General features: G+C 38.1%; 8 protein-coding genes across 10 annotated transcripts; 3 read left to right on the top strand and 5 right to left on the bottom strand.

Annotated features, from left to right (window-relative positions):
• Nucleotides 1-14: 14 nt before the first annotated feature.
• On the bottom strand, nucleotides 15-1,850 carry LOC132791365 (DNA/RNA-binding protein KIN17). The gene is made up of 2 exons (XM_060800250.1): nucleotides 784-1,850; nucleotides 15-724 (listed from the first exon to the last, which is right to left on the bottom strand). The coding sequence occupies exons 1-2, from the start codon at nucleotides 1,753-1,755 to the stop codon at nucleotides 524-526; spliced, it is 1,173 nt and encodes a 390-aa protein (XP_060656233.1). The 5' UTR covers nucleotides 1,756-1,850; the 3' UTR covers nucleotides 15-523.
• A 950-nt stretch (nucleotides 1,851-2,800) lies between these two features.
• On the top strand, nucleotides 2,801-5,648 carry LOC132789338 (cysteine sulfinic acid decarboxylase). The gene is made up of 4 exons (XM_060797287.1): nucleotides 2,801-3,040; nucleotides 4,082-4,269; nucleotides 4,329-5,301; nucleotides 5,369-5,648. The coding sequence occupies exons 1-4, from the start codon at nucleotides 2,867-2,869 to the stop codon at nucleotides 5,555-5,557; spliced, it is 1,524 nt and encodes a 507-aa protein (XP_060653270.1). The 5' UTR covers nucleotides 2,801-2,866; the 3' UTR covers nucleotides 5,558-5,648.
• On the bottom strand, nucleotides 5,629-11,711 carry LOC132789339 (eukaryotic peptide chain release factor subunit 1). 3 transcript variants are annotated; one of them, XM_060797288.1, is made up of 8 exons: nucleotides 11,607-11,710; nucleotides 10,702-10,898; nucleotides 9,359-9,534; nucleotides 8,819-9,288; nucleotides 8,581-8,736; nucleotides 8,322-8,519; nucleotides 8,112-8,259; nucleotides 5,629-6,054 (listed from the first exon to the last, which is right to left on the bottom strand). In XM_060797288.1, exons 2-8 carry the CDS (start codon nucleotides 10,785-10,787, stop codon nucleotides 5,972-5,974), a joined length of 1,317 nt encoding a protein of 438 aa, XP_060653271.1. In that variant the 5' UTR covers nucleotides 10,788-10,898; nucleotides 11,607-11,710; the 3' UTR covers nucleotides 5,629-5,971. The 3 variants fall into 3 exon arrangements, with proteins under 3 accessions (XP_060653271.1, XP_060653272.1, XP_060653273.1); XM_060797289.1 differs by lacking the exon at nucleotides 11,607-11,710 and adding an exon at nucleotides 11,521-11,535; XM_060797290.1 differs by lacking the exon at nucleotides 5,629-6,054 and adding an exon at nucleotides 7,123-7,889 and having other exon boundaries at nucleotides 11,607-11,711.
• A 312-nt stretch (nucleotides 11,712-12,023) lies between these two features.
• LOC132793795 (E3 SUMO-protein ligase NSE2-like) lies at nucleotides 12,024-12,806 on the top strand. The gene has a single exon (XM_060803880.1). It carries the CDS (start codon nucleotides 12,446-12,448, stop codon nucleotides 12,800-12,802), a length of 357 nt encoding a protein of 118 aa, XP_060659863.1. The 5' UTR covers nucleotides 12,024-12,445; the 3' UTR covers nucleotides 12,803-12,806.
• Nucleotides 12,807-12,968: 162 nt separating this feature from the next.
• LOC132793789 (retinoblastoma-binding protein 5 homolog) lies at nucleotides 12,969-15,891 on the top strand. The gene is made up of 7 exons (XM_060803874.1): nucleotides 12,969-13,117; nucleotides 13,174-13,394; nucleotides 13,454-13,660; nucleotides 13,736-13,917; nucleotides 13,977-14,096; nucleotides 14,155-14,780; nucleotides 14,836-15,891. Exons 1-7 carry the CDS (start codon nucleotides 13,099-13,101, stop codon nucleotides 14,922-14,924), a joined length of 1,464 nt encoding a protein of 487 aa, XP_060659857.1. The 5' UTR covers nucleotides 12,969-13,098; the 3' UTR covers nucleotides 14,925-15,891.
• Nucleotides 14,893-17,644, bottom strand: LOC132793790 (serine protease inhibitor 77Ba). Its single transcript, XM_060803875.1, has 6 exons — nucleotides 17,546-17,644; nucleotides 17,045-17,098; nucleotides 16,084-16,501; nucleotides 15,754-16,024; nucleotides 15,325-15,693; nucleotides 14,893-15,264 (listed from the first exon to the last, which is right to left on the bottom strand). Exons 2-6 carry the CDS (start codon nucleotides 17,055-17,057, stop codon nucleotides 14,998-15,000), a joined length of 1,338 nt encoding a protein of 445 aa, XP_060659858.1. The 5' UTR covers nucleotides 17,058-17,098; nucleotides 17,546-17,644; the 3' UTR covers nucleotides 14,893-14,997.
• A 2,163-nt stretch (nucleotides 17,645-19,807) lies between these two features.
• LOC132793791 (alpha-soluble NSF attachment protein) lies at nucleotides 19,808-21,610 on the bottom strand. Its single transcript, XM_060803876.1, has 4 exons — nucleotides 21,334-21,610; nucleotides 20,483-20,798; nucleotides 20,105-20,425; nucleotides 19,808-20,047 (listed from the first exon to the last, which is right to left on the bottom strand). Exons 1-4 carry the CDS (start codon nucleotides 21,423-21,425, stop codon nucleotides 19,898-19,900), a joined length of 879 nt encoding a protein of 292 aa, XP_060659859.1. The 5' UTR covers nucleotides 21,426-21,610; the 3' UTR covers nucleotides 19,808-19,897.
• Nucleotides 21,611-21,925: 315 nt separating this feature from the next.
• Nucleotides 21,926-24,877, bottom strand: LOC132793788 (serine/threonine-protein kinase polo). The gene is made up of 5 exons (XM_060803873.1): nucleotides 24,500-24,877; nucleotides 23,859-24,083; nucleotides 23,017-23,796; nucleotides 22,519-22,947; nucleotides 21,926-22,454 (listed from the first exon to the last, which is right to left on the bottom strand). Exons 1-5 carry the CDS (start codon nucleotides 24,596-24,598, stop codon nucleotides 22,260-22,262), a joined length of 1,728 nt encoding a protein of 575 aa, XP_060659856.1. The 5' UTR covers nucleotides 24,599-24,877; the 3' UTR covers nucleotides 21,926-22,259.
• Nucleotides 24,878-24,970: the final 93 nt, after the last annotated feature.

Here is a 24,970-nt window from a genome sequence, read left to right as displayed (position 1 = left end):
AAAAGAGCACATATGTTTCGGCGCGCTTAGTTTATTTTACCTAAATCTAGTAAATGTCATTGCCACCAGATGTGTCATATTTAACGACGTTCTGCCCAAACATAAACAATTAGTTTATATTAATAAACAATTACTGTAGACCAAAAGTTGAAAAATTACTTGCATAGCAATAAGTGATTTACAATTTTGGCATTCTTCTTAATCTTGAGTTAGAGCCAAATTATTAAGATTTTTAAAATAAAATTAAGTAGTCATCCTCATTTGATCTGTTTTGCTATGAAATTGTATCTCTAATACATTTGTTACATCAAATTCTAAAAAAAAATATAATCTTCAAAAAAGTTTTCCGAAAAGTTGTAAGATATTGCAGATACGTATTATTTATGATATCAATGCTAATTTTATGCATATCTTGGGCAGAACGACTGTAATATTATTACAAAAACTTATTTAAATTGTACAACATTAGATTACAAAATCTAACCTTAAGCTTACTTATTCAATTGGCAATACGGCATTTTTTTCACGTGCCGTAAATTTTGCAGATATCCTCGTATTGTACGTTGTCTACAATGCGTCCTTTCAATGGACCATGTAGGATCTCGATGCTGACGCAATACTTGCGTTCATCCAGTTTCTTCAACAATGCTTCAGAGCCACGATAAGCTCCATTAACAACCAGAATTTCCTTATCTAAAGCAGGAATCACAGTTTCCAGATGCGCCTGAAATGTAAAACGAACAATTATAAATTGGAATTGGGCAACTATTTACTTTTACCTACCTGATCGACTTTTAGCTTGTCGCCTGTATCCAGAAACTTGATCTTGGCGCGGTATTTATCAATGACTTCCTGGACAACAGCCTTTTGCTTGTAGAACTTGTCGCCCATCGAGCTTGATATGAATTTAACTACAATATTTGGATGCAGCCAGTAATCTTTACGATTGGCACGCTCCTTCTTCTTTTCCTCCAACTTGATAATCTCATCCAATGCAGATCTGCTGCTGCTCTCGGCGGGCATTGCCTTGGGTTTCTTGAACACTTTTTCATCGACGTCGTTGCTGGAACGTTTTGTGACTAGCGCTGATTTACCTAGGATCGAATCTGGCTGAAATTTCTTCTCCAATCGTATGTCCAGCTTTAATGGCTGCTCTTCCTCGCGTTTTAATTCGGTATACTTTTCCTGTGGTTCACCGTCTTCTTCATCTTTCTTAGCCTTCTTTATCTGCTTTTCAATGAACTCCGTCATGCGTTCCTCGTCATCCTTTTCCATCTTCTCCTTGCGCTCGGCCTTTGCCTGGCGTTCCATGGCCTCTGGGCTGCGATCAATGTATGTGACGAACCAACCCTTTTCCGTCTCATCGGCCACCACCTGACCAGTGCGTCCCAGCCATTTTACGTAGTCCGAGAGCGTCAGCCATCGTGTGGCATTCATATGCACGTGCTCCTTATGCGCAATATATTCCTGGTAGATTTTATTGGCGTTTGTACGCTTGGTGCCAAAGCGACGACGCAGCAGTTCCATGTAGCCATCGGAAAACTCCTTGGAGAAGTTATGCAGAAATTTGCCAGGCGAGTCCGCAAATAGCAACAGTTGCCTCTGATGAGACTCACTCATCGTGTGACACTTGAAGCCGTTCTCATCACGGCACTGTTTTTCGCACATCTGACAGTACCAGCGCAACTTCTGAAGGCCCTTCGCCTTCATTTTGTTGGCAAGGTACTTAGGAGTACCAGCTTCGGCGCGACCCATGATTAAAGTTTATATCTTTGTGCGAATTTCGTGAATTTTACGTTTGTTTGGCTTGGTGGTGAACAGCTGTCGACAGCAATAGGAAATTCGATTACACTCACACACACCAAGTATCGAAAGTCTGACAGTATTAAATTATCGGTATTGTAGTTGATAGTCGATATTGTTTTCGCACCGCTATCGATATAGCGATAACTCGTCTGCCTAATAAGCATAACGGACATTTAAATATTGTCATTTTATATTTGCAAAAACGTCAGTCATAATCGTGAAATTTGAAAAAAGCTAGATCGAAGGGTTTTTAATACATCATTTGTAGAATATGTGCTTATTTAAAGTGAATTTATTTAAATGTTTGTTTTTTATATTATTATATAATATATACTATTAGCATTATCAGTAAGAATTTCTGATCTAATTAAACTCTTTCACGCCTGATTGGAATTTCTGCATAAATCTATACATCAAATACTAGATTGTTATAAATCTGGAAATTACTAACAACTAACCAGTTAATTGTATTATAAATTGTTTATATTATACTCTCATACTTATTGTTGTAACTGAGTATCACTCAAGGGGGCTGTAAGCAGCTGTTCTGCAAAACCTTTGTCTTATCTACAATACGTTCAGACTGAATTGATGATAGGCCCATTAAAAGCGGTGATAAGCGATTCGATTTCAAATTTAAATACGGAACCATGTTATGTAAGTAATGAAGCTCAGGATTCATTGACATCTGCTTCAAGTAAATGAATAAAGGTGACCCAACCGTGAGAAGAGAGAGCGCGTGAGAGAGCAGAAAAGAAAAGAAAATGGTATGCGCTTCGAATAGTAATTGAGTGTAAAAAGAAAAGAAGTGTTTACTATCATAAATGTTAAGTAGTTTTGATAAGGTTCACCCTAGAAATGCCTGGTGTACCCGCACGAACTGCTCATAGACATGCAGATATGACAGTGTATGTGTGCATTTGTGTGTGTGAATTAATTTACAACTCTTAAATGAACAACATTTAATACCCACATCACACAGCTCGACGGCGAAAACACTTTTCATTCCAATTTCATCAGCTGGACACGACGGTTGGCCCACAAATACGAGTATCGTGAAATGGCGAGTGATAATAGATCGATTGTCGATGGACTGCGGGAAAGGTTAATGGACGATTGGCAAATACTGCAGAACATCTTTAATCTTGTACAGCAAAAGGAATCAGTCTGTGCCGATCCTGCTTTATGGTCGCAAGAAAAATTAATCGAATTCAAGCAACCCAATGAACTAAAGGTGAGTGGCCCTCTCATTCCTTCGCATCCCCTCAAAGTCTAGACAACGCGTCAAATCGTCTGTGACAGCACCCAGATAAGCCAACACTAGAAGAGTTTATTATGCAGCTCTATGATCCGGTTACTGTAATCTCTAGACGAATATGTCGATTGGTTTCCAGCATAGCATTCCACATTGTGGTGATACATTATCATACCGGCTCTATAAGGTGACCGAGTAAACTTTACTGCCGATAGCAAAAGGGAATTCCTTTTCTTTCAATCTTAATATGTAAGCAATTAAATCCATCTGTTTATTTAGTTGTTCTTTTTGATTAACACCCAGATATCCAGAGTTTATGAACTAGTTTTCAATTTTGCAAATTCATCAAAATACTTATTGCAAGCGTGAATTCGTAGTTAGACGCTAAATAAATGCTGAGAAAAAAAGGAACAACATTTTAACTGGTTGGGGAGAATTTCATCACAATGTGATGATAAATAATGGAACTATATTAATGATAATATAATTAGTTTCAAATTTTGCCAATTCATCAAAATAGTCTATATTCTTTTTTTTTCTATTTGTCCTTTATTAACACCTTTACCGCAAAGTGTATGAAGTTGTTTAAAATTTTGCTAATTCATCAAAATACAAATACTTATTGCAGACGTGATTGCTTAGTTAGAAACAAGAAAAAATGCTAAAAATAAAAAAGAAAATATTTTAGCTGATTTTTGAGAATTTCATCACAATCTGATAATAATTGTTGGGTAAGGAATGATAAAACAGCTAGTATAAAATTTTGCCTATTCATCGAAATAGAAATACTTATATCAAGCGTGATTTCATAATTAGACACTCTAAAAATAAAATGAACAATATTTTAATTAGTGTGTGACAATTTCACCACAATTGGATATCTTGAATGTTTGTTATGAAGTTAAATTTTTTGAGAAAAAAATATTAATTAATATGTATATATTATATATGTATATTGAACATGTGTGCTTAATTGAGAATTGCATTGACTATAAATTTCCCATTGATTATAAATTACAGCAACTGCTTGACCTGTCAATCAACGAAGAGGAAACGCACACTTTGTCTGAGATTGAGCAGATATGCCAGCAGGTTATCAAGTATTCCCTAAAGACTTGTCATGGCCGCTTTCACAATCAGCTCTTTGGCCAAATGGATCCCTTTGGCTTGGCGGGAGCATGGCTCACCGAGGCCTTAAACAGCAGCACGTAATGTCCTTTTTCTAAAACCACTTTAATATGCATTCTAATACTAAGTCCTTTTCCAGTTACACCTTTGAGGTGGCACCTGTTTTTAGCTTGATTGAAACGGAAGTCATTAAAACGGTTTGCCGTTTAGCTGGTTACACCAATGGCGATGGCATCTTTGCGCCTGGTGGCTCCTCCTCCAATATGTATGGCCTAGTCCTGGCACGTTACAAGCGCTATCCTGATGTCAAGAGCACCGGCATGTTTGGTCTGCGTCCACTGGCCATCTTCACCTCTGAGGACTCGCATTACAGCGTAAAGAAAGCCGCTCATTGGCTGGGCTTTGGCGCCGACAACTGCATTGCTGTGTTAACCAACGACAAGGGGCAAATGTCTCTCACTGACTTGGAGCTAAAGATCCAAGAAGCCAAGTCACGCGGCTCTGAGCCATTCTTCATCAATGCCACAGCGGGCACCACGGTGCTTGGAGCCTTTGATGACATTACTGGCCTGGCAGACATTGCAGAGCGTTTTGGCATCTGGTTGCATGTGGATGCCTGTCTGGGTGGCTCGGCGTTGCTGGCGCACAAATATCGCTCCCTGTTAGCGGGTCTAGAGCGCGCTGATTCCTTTGCCTGGAATCCGCACAAGACGCTTGGTGTCCCATTGCAGTGCTCGTTGTTCCTCACTCGTGAATCGGATTTGCTGACACGCTGCAACAGCATCGAGGTCAACTATCTGTTTCAGCAGGACAAGTTCTATGACGTCTCCTACGACTCGGGCAACAAGAGTGTCCAATGCGGCCGTAAAATCGATTCCTTCAAGTTCTGGCTGATGTTGAAGGCTCGTGGTTATGCACAATACGGACATTTGGTTGACCATGCCATTGATATGTCCCGTTTGCTGGAGCAGAAGCTGCGCGAACGTCCGGATCGCTTTAGGTTGGTGCTGGATAAACATGAATACTCCAATGTATCCTTTTGGTATATTCCCAAGTCGTTGCGCGTAAGCAGCAAAGAAGAAACTCCCGAATGGTGGACTCGCTTATATACGGTAAATGAACGTCTTATTTATATCATCACACCTTACCAATTATGTATTCTTGCATATCCCTAAAAAGGTTGCTCCCAAGATCAAGGAGCAGATGGCGTACAGCGGCACCTTGATGGTTGAATATACTCCTCTAAGCAGTCGCAAGCTGGGCAATTTCTTCCGCATGGTCTTGACGTGTTTCCCCGTTTTGGAAGCAAGCGAATTAGATTTTATATTAGATGAAATCGAGCGTCTTGGAGAACTTTGCGAATATTAATTAGAGAATTAATCATAGTACATGCAAATGTCTCATATTTAGTCATACAATAAAAGTAAAAAATGCTGCTATTTTGTTTCACGTAAAACGGCTTCCGTCGTATATTTTGTTGCTTTCTCTTGATTTAACATTTGTATATTCTTTTTTGTTTTAATTTTTTAATGATATATGTGGGGAAAATTAATTGGATTTTTGCAATTTATAATTTTTTATTCGCCAACAACGTTAAAATGGAAGAAGAATTGTGTGCACTTTTTAAGGTGTTTTCTCTTTTCTCTTGCTTTAATAATATTATTAAAATATTCTATTTGCTCTCTTCAATTCTCTTGTTTTTTGGTTTTGTATATGATTTAACAGAACAGTTTGATTTGAAATTTTGCGTTCGATTGCAGATTTTACAACTGTGCAAATTATCTAGTAGTCATCCAAATCGAAGCAGTCGTTGTCCAATTCATCAAGTTGCATACTCTGGAAATCCACTTTGTAGCGCAAGCAACCTGTGAAAAATAAATGATAATATTGAATATAACGCTTGACAACGGGAATAAGAACTTTTACAAATAATAATTAAATATACAAAGCAAAAAGGCATAAATGAAATAAGTGTGAAATAAAAAAATTAAGCAGATAACGAATAGCACAACACATAAGTGGTATATAATAACGTGATCTAGGCATTGTAATTGATAATTATAATTGGTGGAATATTACTGGCGTTATCGACGCTGGATCAACCAATCAATCAATTTTTTCTTTTTGTAGTGTGAAGTTTCCAATCCGAATTGTCGGTTCTGCAGCCGTGTGGGGGGCGTTTCAGTGCATCGTAATCTAATCTATAATTCGGAATACCCCCGAAAAATAATCGGTATTTTGTAGTTTACGTTATCGGGATGTGTATATTATTAATTCATTTTATTCAGGTTTTGTTTGTTCATCTATTATTATTACGCATTTTTGTTTTAATTGTTGTTTTTGGTTTTCGTTTGTGTGTACTTAGAATGTGTTTCGCTTTGAATTTGTGTGTGAAATGCAAACAAAGAAATTGCCTATGTAAATATTTTAAATGCCTGTCAGATACGAGTATATATCTGCATAATGCCACAGAGTTTCGGTTCGATCTATTATTTTATTTTATTTGTTAATTATTTTTAACGAGAATCATAAAGGTCAGCAGAGCAGGTCGACAGTTGAAATCTTTAATTTTAACTTTTACGCTGTCGTCTCATTCAATTTGTTGTAAATACATTTGTTTTTTTTCTTCAATTTATTTGCATTTTGTTTTCTTTTGTGTTGCGCGAATTATATTTAAATATCAGTAAATATATATATATATATTTTTATGTTTGTATCTAAAAGCATTTCTGCTATACGCATATATATACATGAGTATATTTAAACGTAAGTGTATGTATATGGCTTTGATTTCTTATCTATGACTCTCTCGGACGCATCTAATTAAAGTTTTTGTAGTTCAAGGATACACAACAGGTTTGTTCTAAATTCCAATTCCGTGGGAATCGAAATGGATTGCTGTCCAGAGTACTGACTTTATTTATAGTTGTTCCTTTTTTTTTTTTTTTTTTTTGGTTGTTTGTTTATTTTTTGTCTACTGTTTCTGAACACTGAATACAAAGTCGATTTCCGTAAAACCGGAACAGCTTTCAATTTCGCATTCACACTCTCGAAAGACAATTGAGAATTAGGAACACGCCTGATTTGGATCGTTTCATAATTTATTAGAATGCAACCAAATGTGAACATTGGGGGACTAAAAGTAAGTAGAGTATTCATCTTAAAGTGGTATATCTTATTAAGAAAATCGCATTAAAAACACTGAAAATTAATTCAGATCTGTTCCCAATTTTGCTTGAAATCTAAATGTGGGATAAATTTAAAATTGGTTTTTATTCCAAATAACTCCTAATGGTTATGCAAATTGGAACAGCACTAAAATCCAATCTAGTCAATCAAATACGAAACGATATGGAGTGGGGGAGATCTATTTTATGTATATAATAAACTGCTAAGTTGAAATTTGTTTAAAACCTTTCGGCAAGTAAATTGGTTCTTATCAATTTTTGAACAATTTATGGCGATTCACAGGAAATTAATTGATGAAATGTTAACGAATATCAAAACGAAGAATTGTGTATTGAGATCCGAAAATCTATGCAGTGCGAATGCTTTTTCTTTAAGTTTTTCTTTTGTTTCATTTTGCTTTCTGTTTTTGTTTGTTTTTGCAGTGTTATTGTTTAATAATCATCGAGATCAACATCCTCCAGCGGTTCATCGGCTTGAAGCGATTGGAAATCTACTTTATAGCGCAAAATGCCTATACATACATATAGAATTTTAATAAATATATTTATAAGTAAGTTTGATGGTTATGCACAAGGAGCGACGTCAAGTGGACCAAGTTACATTTAGAGTTTACGTTTAAAAGCAGCATGAAGGAAGAGGAATGTAAACAGTAAAGATACGTAATTAATTTTGTAGCTTACACTCGCACTATATACAATTAGTTGTTAAATGTTTATAATAATTGTGTGCTTACCGCCAATGCCACCGAAACCTCGCACAAACTGGCTGCCCTCCTGAGATTTGTCCGTAATTATCTCCAGGGTAGCGCCAAACATTTTGTAGTTGTTCGCCAGCCATTCCAAGAGCGGTTGAGACTCGATTAATTCCATTTCAACTCCGCTCTGCAAGTGAATGTATATTTTTATAAGTAAGCAGTAAATGCTTCGCTTGCTATATGGATTACCTCCTTGTCCGTGAAGTGAGACTTATCTTTCTCCTGCTCGGGCGTCAAATGTAATACTGTCGTTGACGTCGAGTTGGCATGATTCTTCAGTACATAGCGTTGTATATCCAGATTTTCCCAGCAAATCAACGTTTCCACTGAGCCCAATTCCAAGGCTCGCAGAGTATCCTCAACGCCGAAACAATATTTGCCAGTATCCTGCAAGAAATTTTATGTCATTCGTAATTCGTTGTTGCCACTTCACAATTAAGCGACTTACCTGAGAAATTTCATCAAAGTAGCGACCAATAAGTTTCTTTTCCTGTATGAACTTTACATTCTGCAACGATTCGGCGGCTAATTCGATGGCCTGATTGAAACCGTTCTCTCCGCCATAAGATACATCCACTAGTTTGATAACTTTTGTTTGTAGACGCTGTGGATTGAAAGAGAATGTCATTAGAGATGATATGATAGATAATCGAATCTATGGTTGACCAGATTGCTGGGACACTTACGGGATCAAACATGTCGGATTGACTGAGCTCAGTTTTGAAATCCGCACTACCAGCCAAAATGAGACCAGCAATGTTTGGCTTGTCGTTCGTAATGAAGAGCTGTGTGGCCACCTCAGCCACCTTGCGCACATAATTGTGCCGCTTCTCCATACGCAGACGAGCGAAACGAAGCGCAGACTGACCACCACGTCCGTGCTTCTTCGGCAGATCCACAGTGAATTTGTGCAGCACCTCGCGTGTATTGCCCTGGAGGGTACCGAAGAGAGCGCCGTTACCGTCCATCACAATGAAGCCGAACTTATTGTCATCGGCCAGCAGGGCAGTGAGTGCCTCCGTATGGAACTTGTTGTCGCACAGATACAATGACGTATTGATGGGCTTGAAGGGTTCAAAATCAATGTTCACCTTCTTCTCCTTACCCTCCTCTGTGACAATTGTGCCGCAATAAATGACCAAACCATTGGGAGGCACTGCAAAGTGGTAATCAAGTGTAAATTAACTAAATGATCAATTTTTGGGTATTTGCAAATGCAAACGTACCTTTGGTATATAACTTAAGTCTGTGCTGTACCGATGTGATAGCGCCCAGGACGGAAAGGCGATTCACACGCGACTTAATGTTGGAGGCCGTACCAAATTCATCGGCCAACATTTTGCTGACGCGAGAGATTTGATCTTTAGGCGGAATAATCAGTGAAATCATGCTGGTGCCATTGCTGCAATAAACATCATTAAGAAATAAATTTTGTTAATATAAATAAACTGTCGGCACTTAAGTCTCAACAAATTTGAGTAGACCGATTAACGATTCATAATTATCGCAAGTCGTTAGACAAACAAATCGAGTTAACTGTAACAGTAGCGTAAACAACACGCAACCTGACCCGAAACCCGCCTCAGGTGGCTACGAATCACTGTGAATGGCAAATTGCAGCAAAGTACACAGTGTATACGATTTGTTATGGTTCACACATTTGACCTTTTTACAGAAGCAAGATAATAATTCCATACAGGACAGTTGAGAGTGCGTATTCATTGAGAGCAAGAGAGAATGCTTGTGAAATGGGCACACATTTTCTACACACACGTATGTAAATGTAACCGTATTTTTCATAACAGCACAGCGTGGAAAGGAGTTCCATTGTTAAAACAGCAAAGAATTGCAGCAATGTCTTTGGCGAAATGTATGTGTGTGTTGCCAACAAAGCATTAGCATTGGCTTCACGCATTACTCACTACTCTGTTTGGTTGCGTCTGGTTTGAACTGATAAAAACCCGACGAAAACGTGTTGTGCTCTCTCACAGTGCAAAATAAAAAAGAGAACACAAAAAAACGAAGAGCGCACAGCTGAGAGTGACATACATGAATGTGTGTGTGTACTATATGTGTGTTTGTGAGAGAGTGTGGGGCAACGCCATAGCAAATACCATGGTGCCTGTGTGCTTTTTGTTTTGTTACCAACGACAGCAACGAGCCACGCACATTATTTGAATCGAAGTGGTTTAAACCAAATCGCTGACATTTGCAACTAATTCAAACGAGAAATGACAGGCGTAAAAACAGCAAACGCATAAGCAATCTGTAATCTTTGGCTCGAAGTAAATGCAGCTACATACATATGCTTTTGGCACATTAAGTGCGCCAATTGATGGCCAACATAAAGCAACAAGGGCTGAGTGCAATATACTCGGCAACTCACTCCATTGCCACAAATTTGTGTTGTACAGCGACGGCGCGCTACAAAATCTGCCCCCATCTCCCCCACCAATGTTTCGTGTGTACAAACGAAATGAAATTTTCCCCCAAAACAAGGGAAACAAATTGAGTTGACAAAATAAATGCGTTATACGATGTTATATGTATATATAATAATTTTACTCACCCACGTGCCATTTCCAGGCTTTTGATCAGCTTCTTTATTTTCCATATTTCGACATTGCGATCAGCAGACGTTTCCTCGCCAGACATCTTTGCTTATTTATTGCTATTTATTTTCACAGGGGGGACCCTTTGTGCAAATTGGGGTTTTTGTAGTACGACGACACTGAGACGACGACGGCAGCTCTCGTTTAACATGCACTGCCAGAGGAGGAGGAGGGGAAATGGAAATGTAACGAAGTTCTTTTTTCTTATATATATATTTTACGATTTAGGATTATTGATATATATTTATTTGTTTTATTCTTTGTTTTTGGCTTTTGATTTTATGTTTTTGTTGTATTCACATTCACGTTCTTCCTTTTAACGTGGTTGGCGATGAATACACTACAAAAAAGTAATTACATACAAAACATAAATATGTGTATATGTAAATGTTGTGTATGTGAGTAAAATTAAAGAAAGCGCTGTGACGAAAAAGCACAGCAATTGCTTGGCTATTAAATGTGAAAGAAAGTCGTGGCTGTTGTAAATTTTGGAAAATAGCACAAAACGGAAGAGCAACTGTTTACGATGTGTTTTTAATTCCGAACAGCAAAAGATATTTCAAACTTGAGTTGAAAATCAAACATATTATTTCACTTTACACTTAAAGCGAGAGCGAGAGAGAATGAGCAAAAATGAGAGTTGAAGAATGAACGCGAGCGAGAGTGAAAGACCAGCGGGAGCGGGGCTCCAAAGGTGACGTCGACACAAAAATCATTTCGCAAGCATATACAAATTGCCAAATATAACCAAATTTTTGTATTATTTAAGACTGTACACTTTGTCGATGATTTTGGTGCAATGATTTTCTATATTCTATTGAGTTTTGAACACTTTTTATCGATTTATAAAACTTTTACGTACAACGTGCGCACAAAACCCACTCGGATCTAGTGTGACCGAATGTTAAAAAGAGCAATTTACTAGAAGCGGAGAAACATCGACGGCACTATCGATGTATCTCTAATTTTGGACATCGATTTGTTAATGGCAAACATCGATTTTGATAAAGTTAATAAATTAATTTGTTATTAAATACATTTTATATTAGAATGAATTCTGATTTTTTTAAGAAGTTATTAAATTTAATATATGCTACCAATAGCAAATTTTTATTACGGCATTCAAGTGTTCTCACTGAAATGAGTACTGAATTTTTTTCAAATAATAAATACTTATGGTATTTTTCAGAACAACTGTTTTTTTTTTGGGGAAAGAAAATATCGATATATCGGCACTTCTGAAGTTGTAAAATAAAATTTTACCCTTGGCTTTGCTCGATAGCAAACTCAGCAAAACTTTTGCTGAACAAATTTAGTATTGCTGCTGTCGTTTTATTAATGTTCTGAATTCTCAAAATAATTACATATAATGAATTTTAGTAACGAAGTCGATAGCGTCAAAAAGACGCTTATTGAAAACGCGCATTTGATGAGGACATTCGAAAATAGTAGATACAAGTTAAGTTTGAAAATATTTTGCCGTTTGTAACTTTTCTTGTTTTTTCTTGTTAATGAAGGCAGCAAAGAAGAAAATTGTGATATAATAAAAAAGTTCAATGATGAAATCGAAAAAAAACGCCTGGAGATGGGAGAAGCATTAATTGGACTAAAAGCAAGACAAAAAGCCATACGTTGGAAGAATTCGAAGCGAAATATAAGGAATTTCAAAAAACCGAAGACGAAAATTGCATAACCGCTAAAATGTTGTCAGAGTTCGCGGATTTTAAACAAGAAATGTTGAATTGTCCAAGCACTTCCCATGCCGATGATAATACAGAAATTGTGGAAGACGATACCAATGTTTTTTCCATGTATGATCCATGGACGAAAGGTTTAATGTTGAATCCCGTGCGCAACAAAAATTGCGGACATCATTATGATCGAGATTCGGTGATGGCGGCCATAAAAGATAGTTTGAGTGTAAAGTGTCCAATTGTTGGCTGTGTTAGCAACATTTTCGTTCAACACAATCATCTGGTTTCCAATGAAGCATTAAAACAAAGGATTCACACTTATAAAGCCCAGCAGGGAGAAGAGGTTACTAATGATGACAATTAATGAACATCAGCATGTGGTTGTAAACAAAATAATGTCTTTAAACATATGCCGCTAAATGATTGTCTCTTCATGCTCGCACATGTTAAAAGACCAATTTTTGAATTGTGGGGTTTTACATGGGGCAACTGTAACATATGAAATAAACTAAAAAAAAACCCGAGAAAATTTGAATTTTTTGGTGATGTGGAACTGAAATAAATTTAAAATTACTCTTTCACAAAATAATCGAAAAATCCTTGCTATCGATTGTTTTGCTTGTTACAGTGAATGGCAGTTGAAGAAGAAGAACCCCAAAAATGAATTTGGAATTGCTAGGTAAGTTTTGCGCTTTTATTTAATGGAAACCGATTTATAATGTACTTAATAACAAGAGTCCTTCGGCCAAAACTACCCCGAGGAGTTCGATGGCTCCCTGGATTGCATATCCCTGGCCGTGACCTGCGCCTTCAACAAATACGGCACTTTGTTGGCCGTCGGCTGCAACGATGGCCGGATTGTTATTTGGGATTTCCTAACGCGCGGCATTGCCAAAATAATATCAGCACATGTTCATCCTGTGTGCAGTCTCAGTTGGACGAGAAATGGCCATAAGGTGATGCAGCTACTTAACCATCTTATCGCAGTAAACTCTAATTCTAATTCCCATTCTAGCTACTTTCGGCATCAACAGACAATAATGTTTGCATTTGGGATGTGCTGACCGGCGAACTGGAGCATAAATATCGCTTTCCCTCACCGGTACTCAAGGTGCAATTCGATCCACGCAACGATACTAGACTGTTGGTCTGTCCTATGCGATATGCCGCCGTGCTGGTCAAAATTGGCGGCTCACATCGATGTCTTCCCCTGGATTCTGATGTACGATAAACTTAAAGTGATCTATTTTTTTTTTTTTTTGTTTGCCAATAATCTTAATTTGCATTTCCTTGACAGGGAGATCTCAATATAGTGGCGTCATTTGATCGGCGTGGCAAACACATTTACACTGGCAATGCCAAGGGCAAGATTCTGGTGTTGGACGTGGAGACATTTGAGGTGGTTGCCAGTTTTCGCATTATCGTTGGCACTTCAAGTGCAACGGCAGTCAAAAGCATTGAATTTGCCAGGCGAGGAGAGTAGGTGACTTACACAAAACATCCTGTGCAACTTCTTAAACGATTTTTCGTTCATTTAGTGCCTTCCTTATAAATACCTCCGATCGTGTGATCCGCGTTTATGACTCAAAGGAGATCATTGCGCTTGGCAAGGATGGCGAGCCGGAGCCCATACAAAAGTTGCAGGATTTGGTCAACAAGTAGGTTTACAATCTCACTTTATTCGTCCACACTCATTCAATCAATGATATTTTGCAGAACCACGTGGAAAAAATGCTGTTTCTCTGGAGACGGAGAATACATTTGTGCAGGCAGCGCACGGCAACATGCGCTCTACATTTGGGAAAAATCCATTGGCAATCTTGTCAAGATTCTGCACGGTACAAAGGGAGAGCTGCTGCTAGATGTTGTCTGGCATCCGGTGCGTCCTATTATAGCCAGTATTAGTTCAGGCTTGGTTTCGATTTGGGCACAAAATCAAGTGGAAAACTGGTCGGCATTTGCGCCCGACTTCAAAGAGCTGGACGAGAATGTGGAATACGAAGAGCGTGAATCTGAATTTGATATTGCGGATGAAGACAAATCAGTGGACTTGAATGCCGATGCGCAACAGGACGAGGAGATCGAAGTTGATGTACAAAAAGTGGAACCCGTGGCAGCATTTTGCTCTTCTGACGAGGAGGGCGAAGATGAGAATGCTTTGCAATTCTTACCCATGGCACCAGAGGTGGAAGATCCCGAGGATTGGTCGGCGCAAGATAATCTCGAGCCCAATGCAAATTTGTTGGGCAACGAGTCGCGTGATTATGAAGATGATATTATGGCCACCAAGCGAAGACGCTTGCAGCACTATGATGTCAGTTTGCCTGACGCGCCCACCGATGGTAAGTGAATGAAACGCTCAACTGTCAATCGTAAAGTAATCTTTGTTTTCCACAGAAACTCACCCGCTCATCTCTAGCAAAGCCAGCAAAGACAAACAACAGCCAATTGGTGGCAAAAAGGCAGCGGGCCGAGCCAAGAAATGAGCTTGGCTAGCTGGCGTCGCTTCAATTATTTTTATTAATTACAATTTAAGTTATGACATTTAATAAATCGCGCTTAAGTCCTACTCGGATTTCTCACTTGACCGGCAAAGAGCAGCAGACTCGTCGACTTCTCCACGATCATGTATTGGAATGGTCTATCCAGCTGGAATTTTGGTGGTGATGCTTTGTTGGACAGCACAGCCGAGGTTACAGCTGCGGCCGCGGTGCCCTGTTCATCTACAATGATCTTGGTGGCATGCACACAGTATGAGGTGTACAAACCTTCGGCCATACGATTAAGATTGGAGTCCTTTTGATCAAACACATCACGAATGCCCATCTGAAATATGTAACAAGCATTTAGTGAAAATGTTTATGGAGTGTCATGTATGCCACGCACCTCTGTGAGAATTTGCTTCAAGTTGAAGTCTGTTTGCGTTGTAAACTTGGGCAGCAGCACCTCCACCTCGTTGTCTTCGCTAGCCTCCCGTCTAAACTTGGCAATGCGCTGCAGAATCGGTGCCAGACCCAGATTCTTTAGATTGGCAGAGATGTCGCTTAACTTGAAGCCACGCTTCGGGAGCACAACAATCATGGACAGACGATCCTGTGTACCGTATGGCAGCTCAAGCACATAACCATCCAGGCCTTGAATGTTGGTCACATATGCGAAATTGCCCTCCTGCACCATCATTGGCACCTGGCCGACAACACCGCCGCTCTCATCATAGAAGTTTTCTACACGCGTGCGCGACTCATTGAAGGGGAACTGTAGAGAGAAATTGAAATAGGCATTGGACATCACAATAGCAGATGCGTTTTGTTTCACCTTCCATTGGCCCTTGAAGAAGAGCGTCGACATCATAAACATCTTGGCGCCATAGATCTGCTGCGGCAACACTGTATAGGGGATGAGGCCACGAGTCGTGCGATTGGCTGCATCATTGATGAGTTGAACCGTTTCACGGGCATAGAAATCCACCTCCTCGGGCTGTACGCCATAGTTCTGCACGACATCGCGATAGCTACTCTTCACCGGCGAACTCGTATCCACGTAAAGCACTTGCAGCGATGCAACCTCAATGGTGGTGGTCTTCACACTGTTAAAGAAGGACATGTTAAACTATCCATTTGGATTATATATTTCAACTTCACTTACTTCAAGTAAGAACTCCACACACGGTAGACAGAACGCAGTTCCTCAGGACTCACATTGATACGCAATCCCTGACGCAGTTGTTCATAAGTTCGACCGTCGGCTGCCTCGAACAGCAAGATGAGCAGCGACCACACCGAGAATGGCGATATCATAAAGTCCCTGTTCGCCTGTTCGACGACCACAGCGATGCGATTCAGCAAATCCAATCCAAATTCCTGTGCTCCTTGAGCAATACTCCGCAGCGTATCATCGTTGAAGCTGTTACGCAGCGACTGCATAGGATCGTTGCTCTTACTGAATGCGGTCTGTGGCGTCAATGCCTCGAGAGGACTGCCCACTGAGAGCTGAGGGGCTTGTTGTTGGCTCAAGCAGAGCATCGCCAGCAACAGCGAGCCCCCAAATAGGAAAGACATGTTGGCTGAAATGATAAATATGATCGATGATTGCTGCAAGCATGGAGGTCTTATAACTAGCCCATGTAGGATAAATAGTATAAATTTAAATCCCACAGAAATCTTATTTAAAAATCCTATTCACATTCTGATTGTTTAACCAATAATTTTATCCGAACTGGAATGAATCACTCATATGTATGTGTGTATGAAAAGTTTTCTTTGTGACGTTTTAAGATCGTGTCTCATTGTTTTTTATTTTCTTTATATGTATTTTGAAATCGAATTTATTGAGGAAGGCAATTTCGTTTAGTTCCACAAGAGCTATGCTAATCTATCTTTTAGATGCTTACATATTATACAAAACAACTAGATGCACCTTATCAGACAAAACTACGACTAGAGATAGCGTGAAATTCGTAGGGTTATACCTTAGTTTAATTTTCTAAATTCTGAAGTTCAGGAATAACCGTTACAATTACATATACATTAGCTATAACAAATCAATTCGCAGAAAATGAACAGATAATCTTAAGTTAACAAATAATTGGGTTTTTTTTTGTGTTTACCTGATATACGCATTTTGCGGTTTTTTTCACTGGGATTGAGTAACCGCTTGAATTCTACAAAAAGAAAGATTTGTTATTTTTTGAGATTTGTGTAAATTATCATAATACGATAATAATTGCAAATAATGTGCAGAAAAGAGAACGTAATATTTATATATTGGATTTTTCTTTTGATTGGGATTTTTGTGATGTTTTGAATTTAAAGTAGGCACTGACGTCGCACATATGATTGTTGTTGTTGATTTTGTCGATTTGTTGATTAATCCAAAAACCGGAATGCAATGAAATTCACAGCGATATACATATATACAGAGTATAATGTACAGAGACTTGCATGTGTATATTTATTTAATTATGAATATATCAAGTGTATATGGTATTTGCGATACTTGGCTGTGTTTTCCGTTTGTTTATATAATGCTATTTATGTGATTATTTGCTTCGATTTGATACTAAAGCTGATGGGATGCGTGTGGTAAAGCTTTTTTTTATTATTATTACTTCAGTGTTGAGGAGTCAAGAGCCAAGCCGTGCTTAACTCGCGGAGAACGACGGAGCAACTGGCATTGGCCTTAGACCAGACACAGGCACATGCTGATAAATACACTCACTCACACACACACACAAACGCGCGAGCTCAAGCTCAGACTCACACACATACGCATATACAAGATTATCAAACTGTGTACTTTTATAACAAAAGAGGTACATTTGTAAGGTATTTGTACATTCTATTTGTAGAAAAATGGTGCACTTTCTGTATATTGGGTACACTTTGGTAGCAGAATAGTACATTTATGTCAATATATTGGTACGCAAAACATGCATGCTAGTGTAATCCATACAAGAGCTAGAAAGAGAGCGAGAGAGAAATGTTGCGTGAGAACAAAGCTCTGTTGTCATTTGAGATGTGAACCTAGATTAGCTGCTACTAATTACCAACTACGTACTATGTATATAGTTGATAAACTTCAGTTGTGACGCTTCTGCCACTATTCAATGCAAACTTGAATGAAATTAAAAACCCGTTTACGTTTATCAATAAAAAACAGCTGCATATCCTGATCACTTAGTCACGCTGCATTGTTGCTCCACAACGAGGTAAGCCATTAAGTATAAATAATATATAATAAATAAATTGAGCATGTCTATTCGATTTGAATTAGAGCGATAAATTTCTATTCTTACAACTATGTAATTAAAGATTTCTGCTCATTGCTGAATCTGAATCTCTAGTTTGCTGTGGGAAATTTCAATTAACAACTACACTAAAAAGATCTGTCAGAATGTTGTGAAATATTGCTTTGCAATAATTAGTCAATTATAAATACAAGTACAATTAATAACCGCAAAGTACATATCAGAAATGAATGATGATAACTATGAAATTTAATTTAAAAACGTAGAAAGTAGCTTATAATACATTAGATTTCTAAGACTTATCTATAATTTGCTTGCAATCAAAAATTAAGTATACGCAAATATTTGAAATGAAAGTAAATTCATTTTGGAAGTTCGCTGATTAGAGGCGAATAAAGTATTCATATATTATCTTTATTTAGGTGCTTATATTATAAACAAATATGTATTTGCAATCGTTGGTACATACATACATAGATGTTCTAAGCATATTTTATATGGAATTCTGGCAGGATTGGGCCACTTTTTCATATTTATATAGCAGCCATAATAACAATGCGAAAGAATCAAGTTTTTATTCGTGTTTTATTTTTTAAAAAGCACTTTTACTTTCCAATCTTTCGTCAATTACTTTTGTATTTATAACATTGTGTAATGGGCTTTATATATCGATAGTAAGTACGCTATTTTTGCAATTAAGAACAACTGCAATTAGATAATCCATATACCATAAGTGTTAAATATTTAATCCAAACTATTTTATTTATTAAACGATCTTTTGAATCTCTACTACACACCGAAACATTTTAAAATTTGTATTATTATTTTTTATTTAAATATACTTTTGGATTAACCCAATATTGATATTTTCTGAGATGGAATTTTCAAATATTTCAACTGCGACCCTCAAAATATGCTAAGGAATTTACTTGGTTAATTGTTTGTGTAATTTAAATATGTTTTTTACTTTTTTGCCTTTAAATATTCATGTTTTTACTAACAATCTTTCGTAATTTTGAGTTTTCTTTATCTTGTTATTGAATTTGAGATTCAATAACTACATACGATTCAAATATTTCCGTTTTTATTCGATACTTTAATCATGTATTTGTTTTTGAAGATTTACATAATGCGTCTTTTCTTTGATTAGGTGCAATCGTTGAGTTTTTCAGTTATTTTGTTAATCATAGAAATGCGAAATTCAGATCTCTACTCGCTGTCAATTGACAATTTGGCTAAGGTTTTAAGAAAAAACTTAACAAAAAACAAACAAATCTCATAATGTAATTAATTTGTGTTGCAAATTATTTAACGATTCTTGCATTGTAAGTTATTTATGTTTGTTAGAGTAACATATTACAAAACAAAATCATATAAACACTATAACATTTTAATAACAATTCCAATATTGCTAGTTTAATTGCAGTTTGGGGGCAAAGTGAGAGGTCAAAATATCTTCGATTTCAGTTTCAAAAATGGTGCTGAGCATATTGAGTGTTTAATTATGTTACGTTAAAATAGTTGTTAGTATGTTGAATTAAAGTGCTCTTCACTTGACTTTCGTTATTGAGTTTATGTGGTTTTCATATATGTAGATATATTTAATAATTATTTATATATAGATTGTTTTTTTTTTTTTTTTGTAACTGAAAAAAGCATTTAATTAGTTATATAGGTATGTATTTATATGCGTTTATAGAGTGTTTAAATTGTTTATCGCAAGTCTGGATCCTCATCGGCGGCCTTTTTAATTCGTAGCAAGATAGTTGTGTACCACTGATCCAAGCGTGAGATGCTATCATAATCCTTAACTGCCTCTGTGAAGCCCTCAATGTTCTGCTCCTCAAGATGCTCGCACAACACCTGAAAGATGCAATGTGTTAGTGTATAATTGGTCTATTTACTTTTTAAGTAGTTTACCTTGATTAGCTTGAACTCTCGGGAATCCTGGAATGCTGGATATTGTTGCGCATACTTCTCAATGGCGTGCTGCGCATTCAACAAATCCACACTCAGATGACAGAGAGCAGCGCGGAAGAAGTACTCCTTGGCGCTGTACTTGAGCAGCGAACTCTCCAGGGAGGAGGCAGCCACCTGCTCGTATATGGATATTGCTTTCTCATAATCCTCCAGCTGGGCAGCGTATTGAGCAACCTTCAACATGCACTTGTTGGCCGAGCTAACAGACTCTTCACCCTTGAAATAGTCAGCTGCCTGTTCATAGTGCTGAATTGACATGGCCTAAAAATACATCGGTAATCAACGTTGTATCATTTTTAAATAATGCGGCTTTCTAACCAGTGTGCTGGGCTCGCTCTCGTACATTTCCGCAATGCTTTGATGATGCTTGGCAGCCATGGTAAAGCGTCCCATATCGGTGTAGATATCAATGGACTTCATCAAACAGTTGACGGCGCTCTCAACATCCACCTTTTTGTAACAGTTTGAGGCATCCACGTAGCAGGTGCCAGCATCATGGCGACTGCCAGCGCGTGCATGGAGCGTGGCTGCCTCACAGAAGCACTCGCCTGCTTTGGTCCAGTTCTTGGACATCTTGAACATGTTTCCAGCCCGCTGGTAGCACTCGATGGCATCTTCGATCTTGTTCGAACCACTGCAGTGTTATAAAATGCAACAAAGTTTATCGATTATTAAGTGTATCGAAGATGGGGTAGTACGTACGAATGCCTTGCGAATGACTTATCAAAACTACTGAATATTGATTACAAAATTTGGTTACTGATTATTGACTAAACGATTAAATTTGTTGTTAAATTGTTAGGTCCAAACAAGTCAATTACTAACTTATTTATTTATGATAACGAACTATGACATTGTTGTTATTGTAGGTTGAGAAACCAAACCACAAGAAGGGACTACTGACACACGTTCGTTTTAAATATTAAATATCATTTCATCTACAATGGTATACAAACAACAACAGCAACAACAGAGGGGTCATTGTATGGGGGATGTTACAGCTTTCTCTATAGAGACCACGTAAATAAGAATATGAACTCAGTGCATACATAAGATAATGCGTAGTTGCACACACATACAATGTGTTTTTAATAAAGCCTGCTAACTCAAGTTTTCGAGTACTTCTGTGCAACAACAATAATATTTGCAATAATGAAATTATTACTCACCCAAAAAGTGAGCCTAGAAAACCCTTCTGTTGTGTCAGCTTCTTCTCAGCCTCAGCCATAAGCTGAAGGGCCTTTTGCTCATTGTCGCCCATGTTTGCAAGTTTGGCTTTTTTGTACACTAAGTTGCATTTAGATGCAACAAATTCCAAACGCCTATAATGACCCTTTAATTGTGTATTCCGCAACTTCTTTTCTTGGACTTTTCAGCAAATAAAATCAATACGAAAATGTGTAATAGTGTGACCAAGTCTACATCTAGTATTAAACCAAATTGCCCATCTACTAACTAAAATACTAAATTGTTAAACATATTAAAATTGTTGTACACGTTGATTTTATTTTATTGACGTGACACACAAAGCATGCTAATTTAAAGTTTACCTATGCAATTAATTTGTTTTACGTGTTATACAAATTGACTTGTAACAGCGTGATCAGTTGTGTGCATTGAATTAACGTATTTCGATAACTCGATTACCCAGTTCGAAAAATACGCTAAATATCGATAAATTACATTGTGCCGTTACTACTTTGAACAGGTTAATTTATTCGAAATAAAATATTACACCAGTCGACAAACATTAAATTGGTATTAGATTACAATCTACATTTATTTCTTTAAAATTTAATTCGTTTAATATTTAGACAAAAACATTTTAACCGATTTATACGTGATCATGCACTGAATGGCGAAACTTTATCGATTTAATAATTATTGGGAAATTAAACAAAAAACAATGAGGGTAAAATTTAACTTAAACATTGAACAGGATTGAGATTGAACAGCAACTAAGATTTAGGTAAAAAGACGTGAGCATGATGATGTTGCCTGGTAGATTGGTGGTTCATAAATGCGCTTAAACTAATCATAAACATAAAAATAATGAAGTCAGCCTGCTGCTGTGCACATAGCGAATTAATAATGCTCAAACAAACATCTTCTCGAGCATTTTTCGTAGTTTTTCATGAGCATAGCGTATTTTTTGATACAAATCCTTGGAGACGCCGCTCTGGGCAATAGTGGAGAAGCGGTATGTGCGGAAGTTCTTCTCATGATCCATGTAGGTGATGGCGCTCATACGTGGACACAAAATGATCTTCATGTGATCCGAGAAATTAAGCTAAATTGCAAAAAATATATCATGATTAGCTTATTGATATAAATTACAAACGAGATTAAATTACCTGAACGGAACCATTGGTTAAATGCATGACAACGGCGCACGTTGTTCGGAACCAGGAATGAAGATGTGGCATACGCGAGATTTGATCGCTCTCAACTGTCACGTTATTGGCACCAGCCTTGACCAAATGCTCGGTCATATAACGCTTAAAGTACGATAGTAATTTCATTTTCTTATCGAGCGTCTTACAGTAATCTGTTGTGGTCATATAAGTCTCTTTGCCCTCCTTGTCGATAAAATGCACGTTGATTTGATTGGGCAGCAGTATAAGTTTTGTAGTATCATTAAACATGACGCCAATGCCCTCATCGCATAGCTGATAGCCAAAACCATACTTATCGCTGTAGTCCACCCACTTGGATATCCAAAACAGTGGCTGAGCCGCTGGATCAGTATTCTCATCGCCCAAATTGCCTTGCAATAAACGTGGCTGTAAAAAAATTAAAAAGATTATAATGCCTAGGATCATGCAAGTTTAGAAGTCTTTCAGAAGACTAACCTTGTTGTTGATAAGCGTGGTGAGCTGTTGATGCAAGCTCTCGATGTCGCTGCGATAGTCCTCGTTGTGCCTACACATTTGTGCCGAAGCTGTGATGGCGTCGTGCAAGTTATTTTTAAGGAATGTAGACTCCAAGCGCGTATCATCGCGTAGACCATTCATCTCTGTCAACGGCTTGCGTTGAGCGGGATCTTCAAGCACATCGTTGATGCCAATGCGCGGCGCCATCGTCAGACACGAACTGGGCAAGAACATTGGCACCTGCGACGACTTAAGGAACTCAAAATTCAACAGTTGACCAATAGTGGGTCGACTCTCTGGATTTGGTTGCAACATGGCGATGACCATGTCAGCGGCAGGTTTACGCAAATAACTTGGCACACGATATTCGCACTTTTTGATCTTCGAATATGTGTCCTTCAGTGTTTTTGTCTCAAATGGAGGCTGACCCACCAGCAACGTGTACATCACACAGCCAATTGACCAAATGTCAACCTCAAACGAATGGCCCTTTTTCGTGAGGATCTCGGGTGCAATATAATTGGGTGTTCCGCACAGTGTCTTCTTACGTTCGCCCTCGAACTCGATGCGTGTAGCCAAACCAAAGTCACCGATCTTTACGTGCAGCATGTCGTTCAGAAAAAGATTGCCCAGCTTCAGATCACGATGAATGATCCGTTTGTCGTGCAGATACTTAACACCCTGAATGATCTGATAGATGTAATAGCGCGTCTCGAATTCCGTAATACTTTTACGACGCTTGTGCAATTCCATCATCGACTAAATGGGGCAATATTGAAAGGATAACGATTTGGTAATGTGCGAATATGTAAAATACTTACGCGTTTCTTGCACAACTCAAGCACAATGTAAATGTTTTGCACATCCTCGAAATAGCTGTGAAATTTTACAATATTCGGATGATTTAAGCTGCGATGTATTGTGATCTCCTGAGCCGTCTTTTCCTTTTGGTTGTGCTTGATCATCAGCTTCTTGGACACAATTTTGCCGGCAAAGACATCGTCTGTCTCCACATCGATGATCTCGTAACATTTTGCAAAGCCGCCCTATACGCGTAACGAATTTATTCAAAAACGAATTAAATACATACGCATAAGTGTATGTGCTTGCAAGTAAGTATATATGTATGTTGTATGTAGGAGGCTGCACATGGTTACATACATATGGGTTTTAGTACGCGCCAAAAGAACCAACTGGTTGCTGTCGCGTCTTTGACAACACTGCCTCTCACACTCACACTCGCACACATATGGCATTCATGCAAACTCACACATATACAAAAACACGCACACAGATGCATGTAGCGCGAAAACAACAACAGGAATAAAATGCGCAAGGAAATGACAAGAGCAAGAGAGGAGACAAGGCTGTCGCTGCAGCTGCAGAAATCTGCGCAGGCGAATCTCAACAGCATCCGTGCTTGATTTATTTAGTGTGTGGCATTAAGATCAATTCTTCTTACCTTGCCAAAGAAGCGCATACGCTTATAAGTCTTGCGAAGATTGGAGTCAAAGAGGCGATCCGGTATATCCGTACTTTTGTCCTCTGGTTTTGCGGCCATTTTTATTAAGGTGGATTTGACTGCTGCACTACAATATTTTCACGTTGCTCAATTAATCGTGCTCTTTTCTGGCTATCGTTCTGTTTCGACGCTTTTACTAAATTACTTCTTTTGTGCAAGATGTACACTGTGCGCGCCACCAAAATGCAATATTACTATGATTTTATAACAAAATATGTTCCAAGAACAAGACTGAACAAACCGCACACAGCACGAAACACAGGCACAAAGCGGAGAACGCGCCGAAACAGTTTATTTTTTTGAATGCCAGTTTGAGTAGTTCGTCAGCGTCACCAAGCAGACTTGAAATTGAAGTATCGATGCTTTAAAATTTTATCGAGTTTTAATCTCAAAAATCGATACAAAAACTTA

This window comes from Drosophila nasuta, chromosome 3 (genome assembly GCF_023558535.2).
Source record: "Drosophila nasuta strain 15112-1781.00 chromosome 3, ASM2355853v1, whole genome shotgun sequence".
In the NCBI taxonomy this organism is placed as follows: Eukaryota; Metazoa; Arthropoda; class Insecta; order Diptera; family Drosophilidae; genus Drosophila; species Drosophila nasuta.
This window is presented reverse-complemented; position numbering and strand designations above follow the sequence as displayed.

Excerpts from the sequence above, each read along its gene's own strand:
- LOC132791365 (XM_060800250.1), bottom strand. The coding sequence starts at position 1,755 with ATGGGTCGCGCCGAAGCTGGTACTCCTAAGTACCTTGCCAACAAAATG. Across the intron at positions 725-783 it reads ACAAGCTAAAAGTCGATCAG|GCGCATCTGGAAACTGTGAT; the intron begins GTAGGTAAAAGT and ends TTTACATTTCAG.
- LOC132789338 (XM_060797287.1), top strand. The coding sequence starts at position 2,867 with ATGGCGAGTGATAATAGATCGATTGTCGATGGACTGCGGGAAAGGTTA. Across the intron at positions 4,270-4,328 it reads GAGGCCTTAAACAGCAGCAC|TTACACCTTTGAGGTGGCAC; the intron begins GTAATGTCCTTT and ends GTCCTTTTCCAG. Across the intron at positions 5,302-5,368 it reads GGTGGACTCGCTTATATACG|GTTGCTCCCAAGATCAAGGA; the intron begins GTAAATGAACGT and ends ATCCCTAAAAAG.
- LOC132789339 (XM_060797288.1), bottom strand. The coding sequence starts at position 10,787 with ATGTCTGGCGAGGAAACGTCTGCTGATCGCAATGTCGAAATATGGAAA. Across the intron at positions 8,737-8,818 it reads AATCCGACATGTTTGATCCC|CGTCTACAAACAAAAGTTAT; the intron begins GTAAGTGTCCCA and ends TTCAATCCACAG. Across the intron at positions 8,260-8,321 it reads CTCACTTCACGGACAAGGAG|AGCGGAGTTGAAATGGAATT; the intron begins GTAATCCATATA and ends ATTCACTTGCAG.
- LOC132793795 (XM_060803880.1), top strand. The coding sequence starts at position 12,446 with ATGTTGTCAGAGTTCGCGGATTTTAAACAAGAAATGTTGAATTGTCCA.
- LOC132793789 (XM_060803874.1), top strand. Across the intron at positions 13,661-13,735 it reads GTCTTCCCCTGGATTCTGAT|GGAGATCTCAATATAGTGGC; the intron begins GTACGATAAACT and ends TTTCCTTGACAG. Across the intron at positions 14,781-14,835 it reads GCCTGACGCGCCCACCGATG|AAACTCACCCGCTCATCTCT; the intron begins GTAAGTGAATGA and ends TGTTTTCCACAG.
- LOC132793790 (XM_060803875.1), bottom strand. Across the intron at positions 15,694-15,753 it reads TCTTCAAGGGCCAATGGAAG|TTCCCCTTCAATGAGTCGCG; the intron begins GTGAAACAAAAC and ends TTCTCTCTACAG. Across the intron at positions 15,265-15,324 it reads TGAAGCAAATTCTCACAGAG|ATGGGCATTCGTGATGTGTT; the intron begins GTGCGTGGCATA and ends TACATATTTCAG.
- LOC132793791 (XM_060803876.1), bottom strand. The coding sequence starts at position 21,425 with ATGGGCGACAATGAGCAAAAGGCCCTTCAGCTTATGGCTGAGGCTGAG. Across the intron at positions 20,799-21,333 it reads TTTCTAGGCTCACTTTTTGG|TGGTTCGAACAAGATCGAAG; the intron begins GTGAGTAATAAT and ends ATAACACTGCAG. Across the intron at positions 20,426-20,482 it reads AGAGCGAGCCCAGCACACTG|GCCATGTCAATTCAGCACTA; the intron begins GTTAGAAAGCCG and ends ATGTATTTTTAG.
- LOC132793788 (XM_060803873.1), bottom strand. The coding sequence starts at position 24,598 with ATGGCCGCAAAACCAGAGGACAAAAGTACGGATATACCGGATCGCCTC. Across the intron at positions 23,797-23,858 it reads TTGAGTTGTGCAAGAAACGC|TCGATGATGGAATTGCACAA; the intron begins GTAAGTATTTTA and ends TGCCCCATTTAG. Across the intron at positions 22,455-22,518 it reads TAACCAATGGTTCCGTTCAG|CTTAATTTCTCGGATCACAT; the intron begins GTAATTTAATCT and ends TTTGCAATTTAG.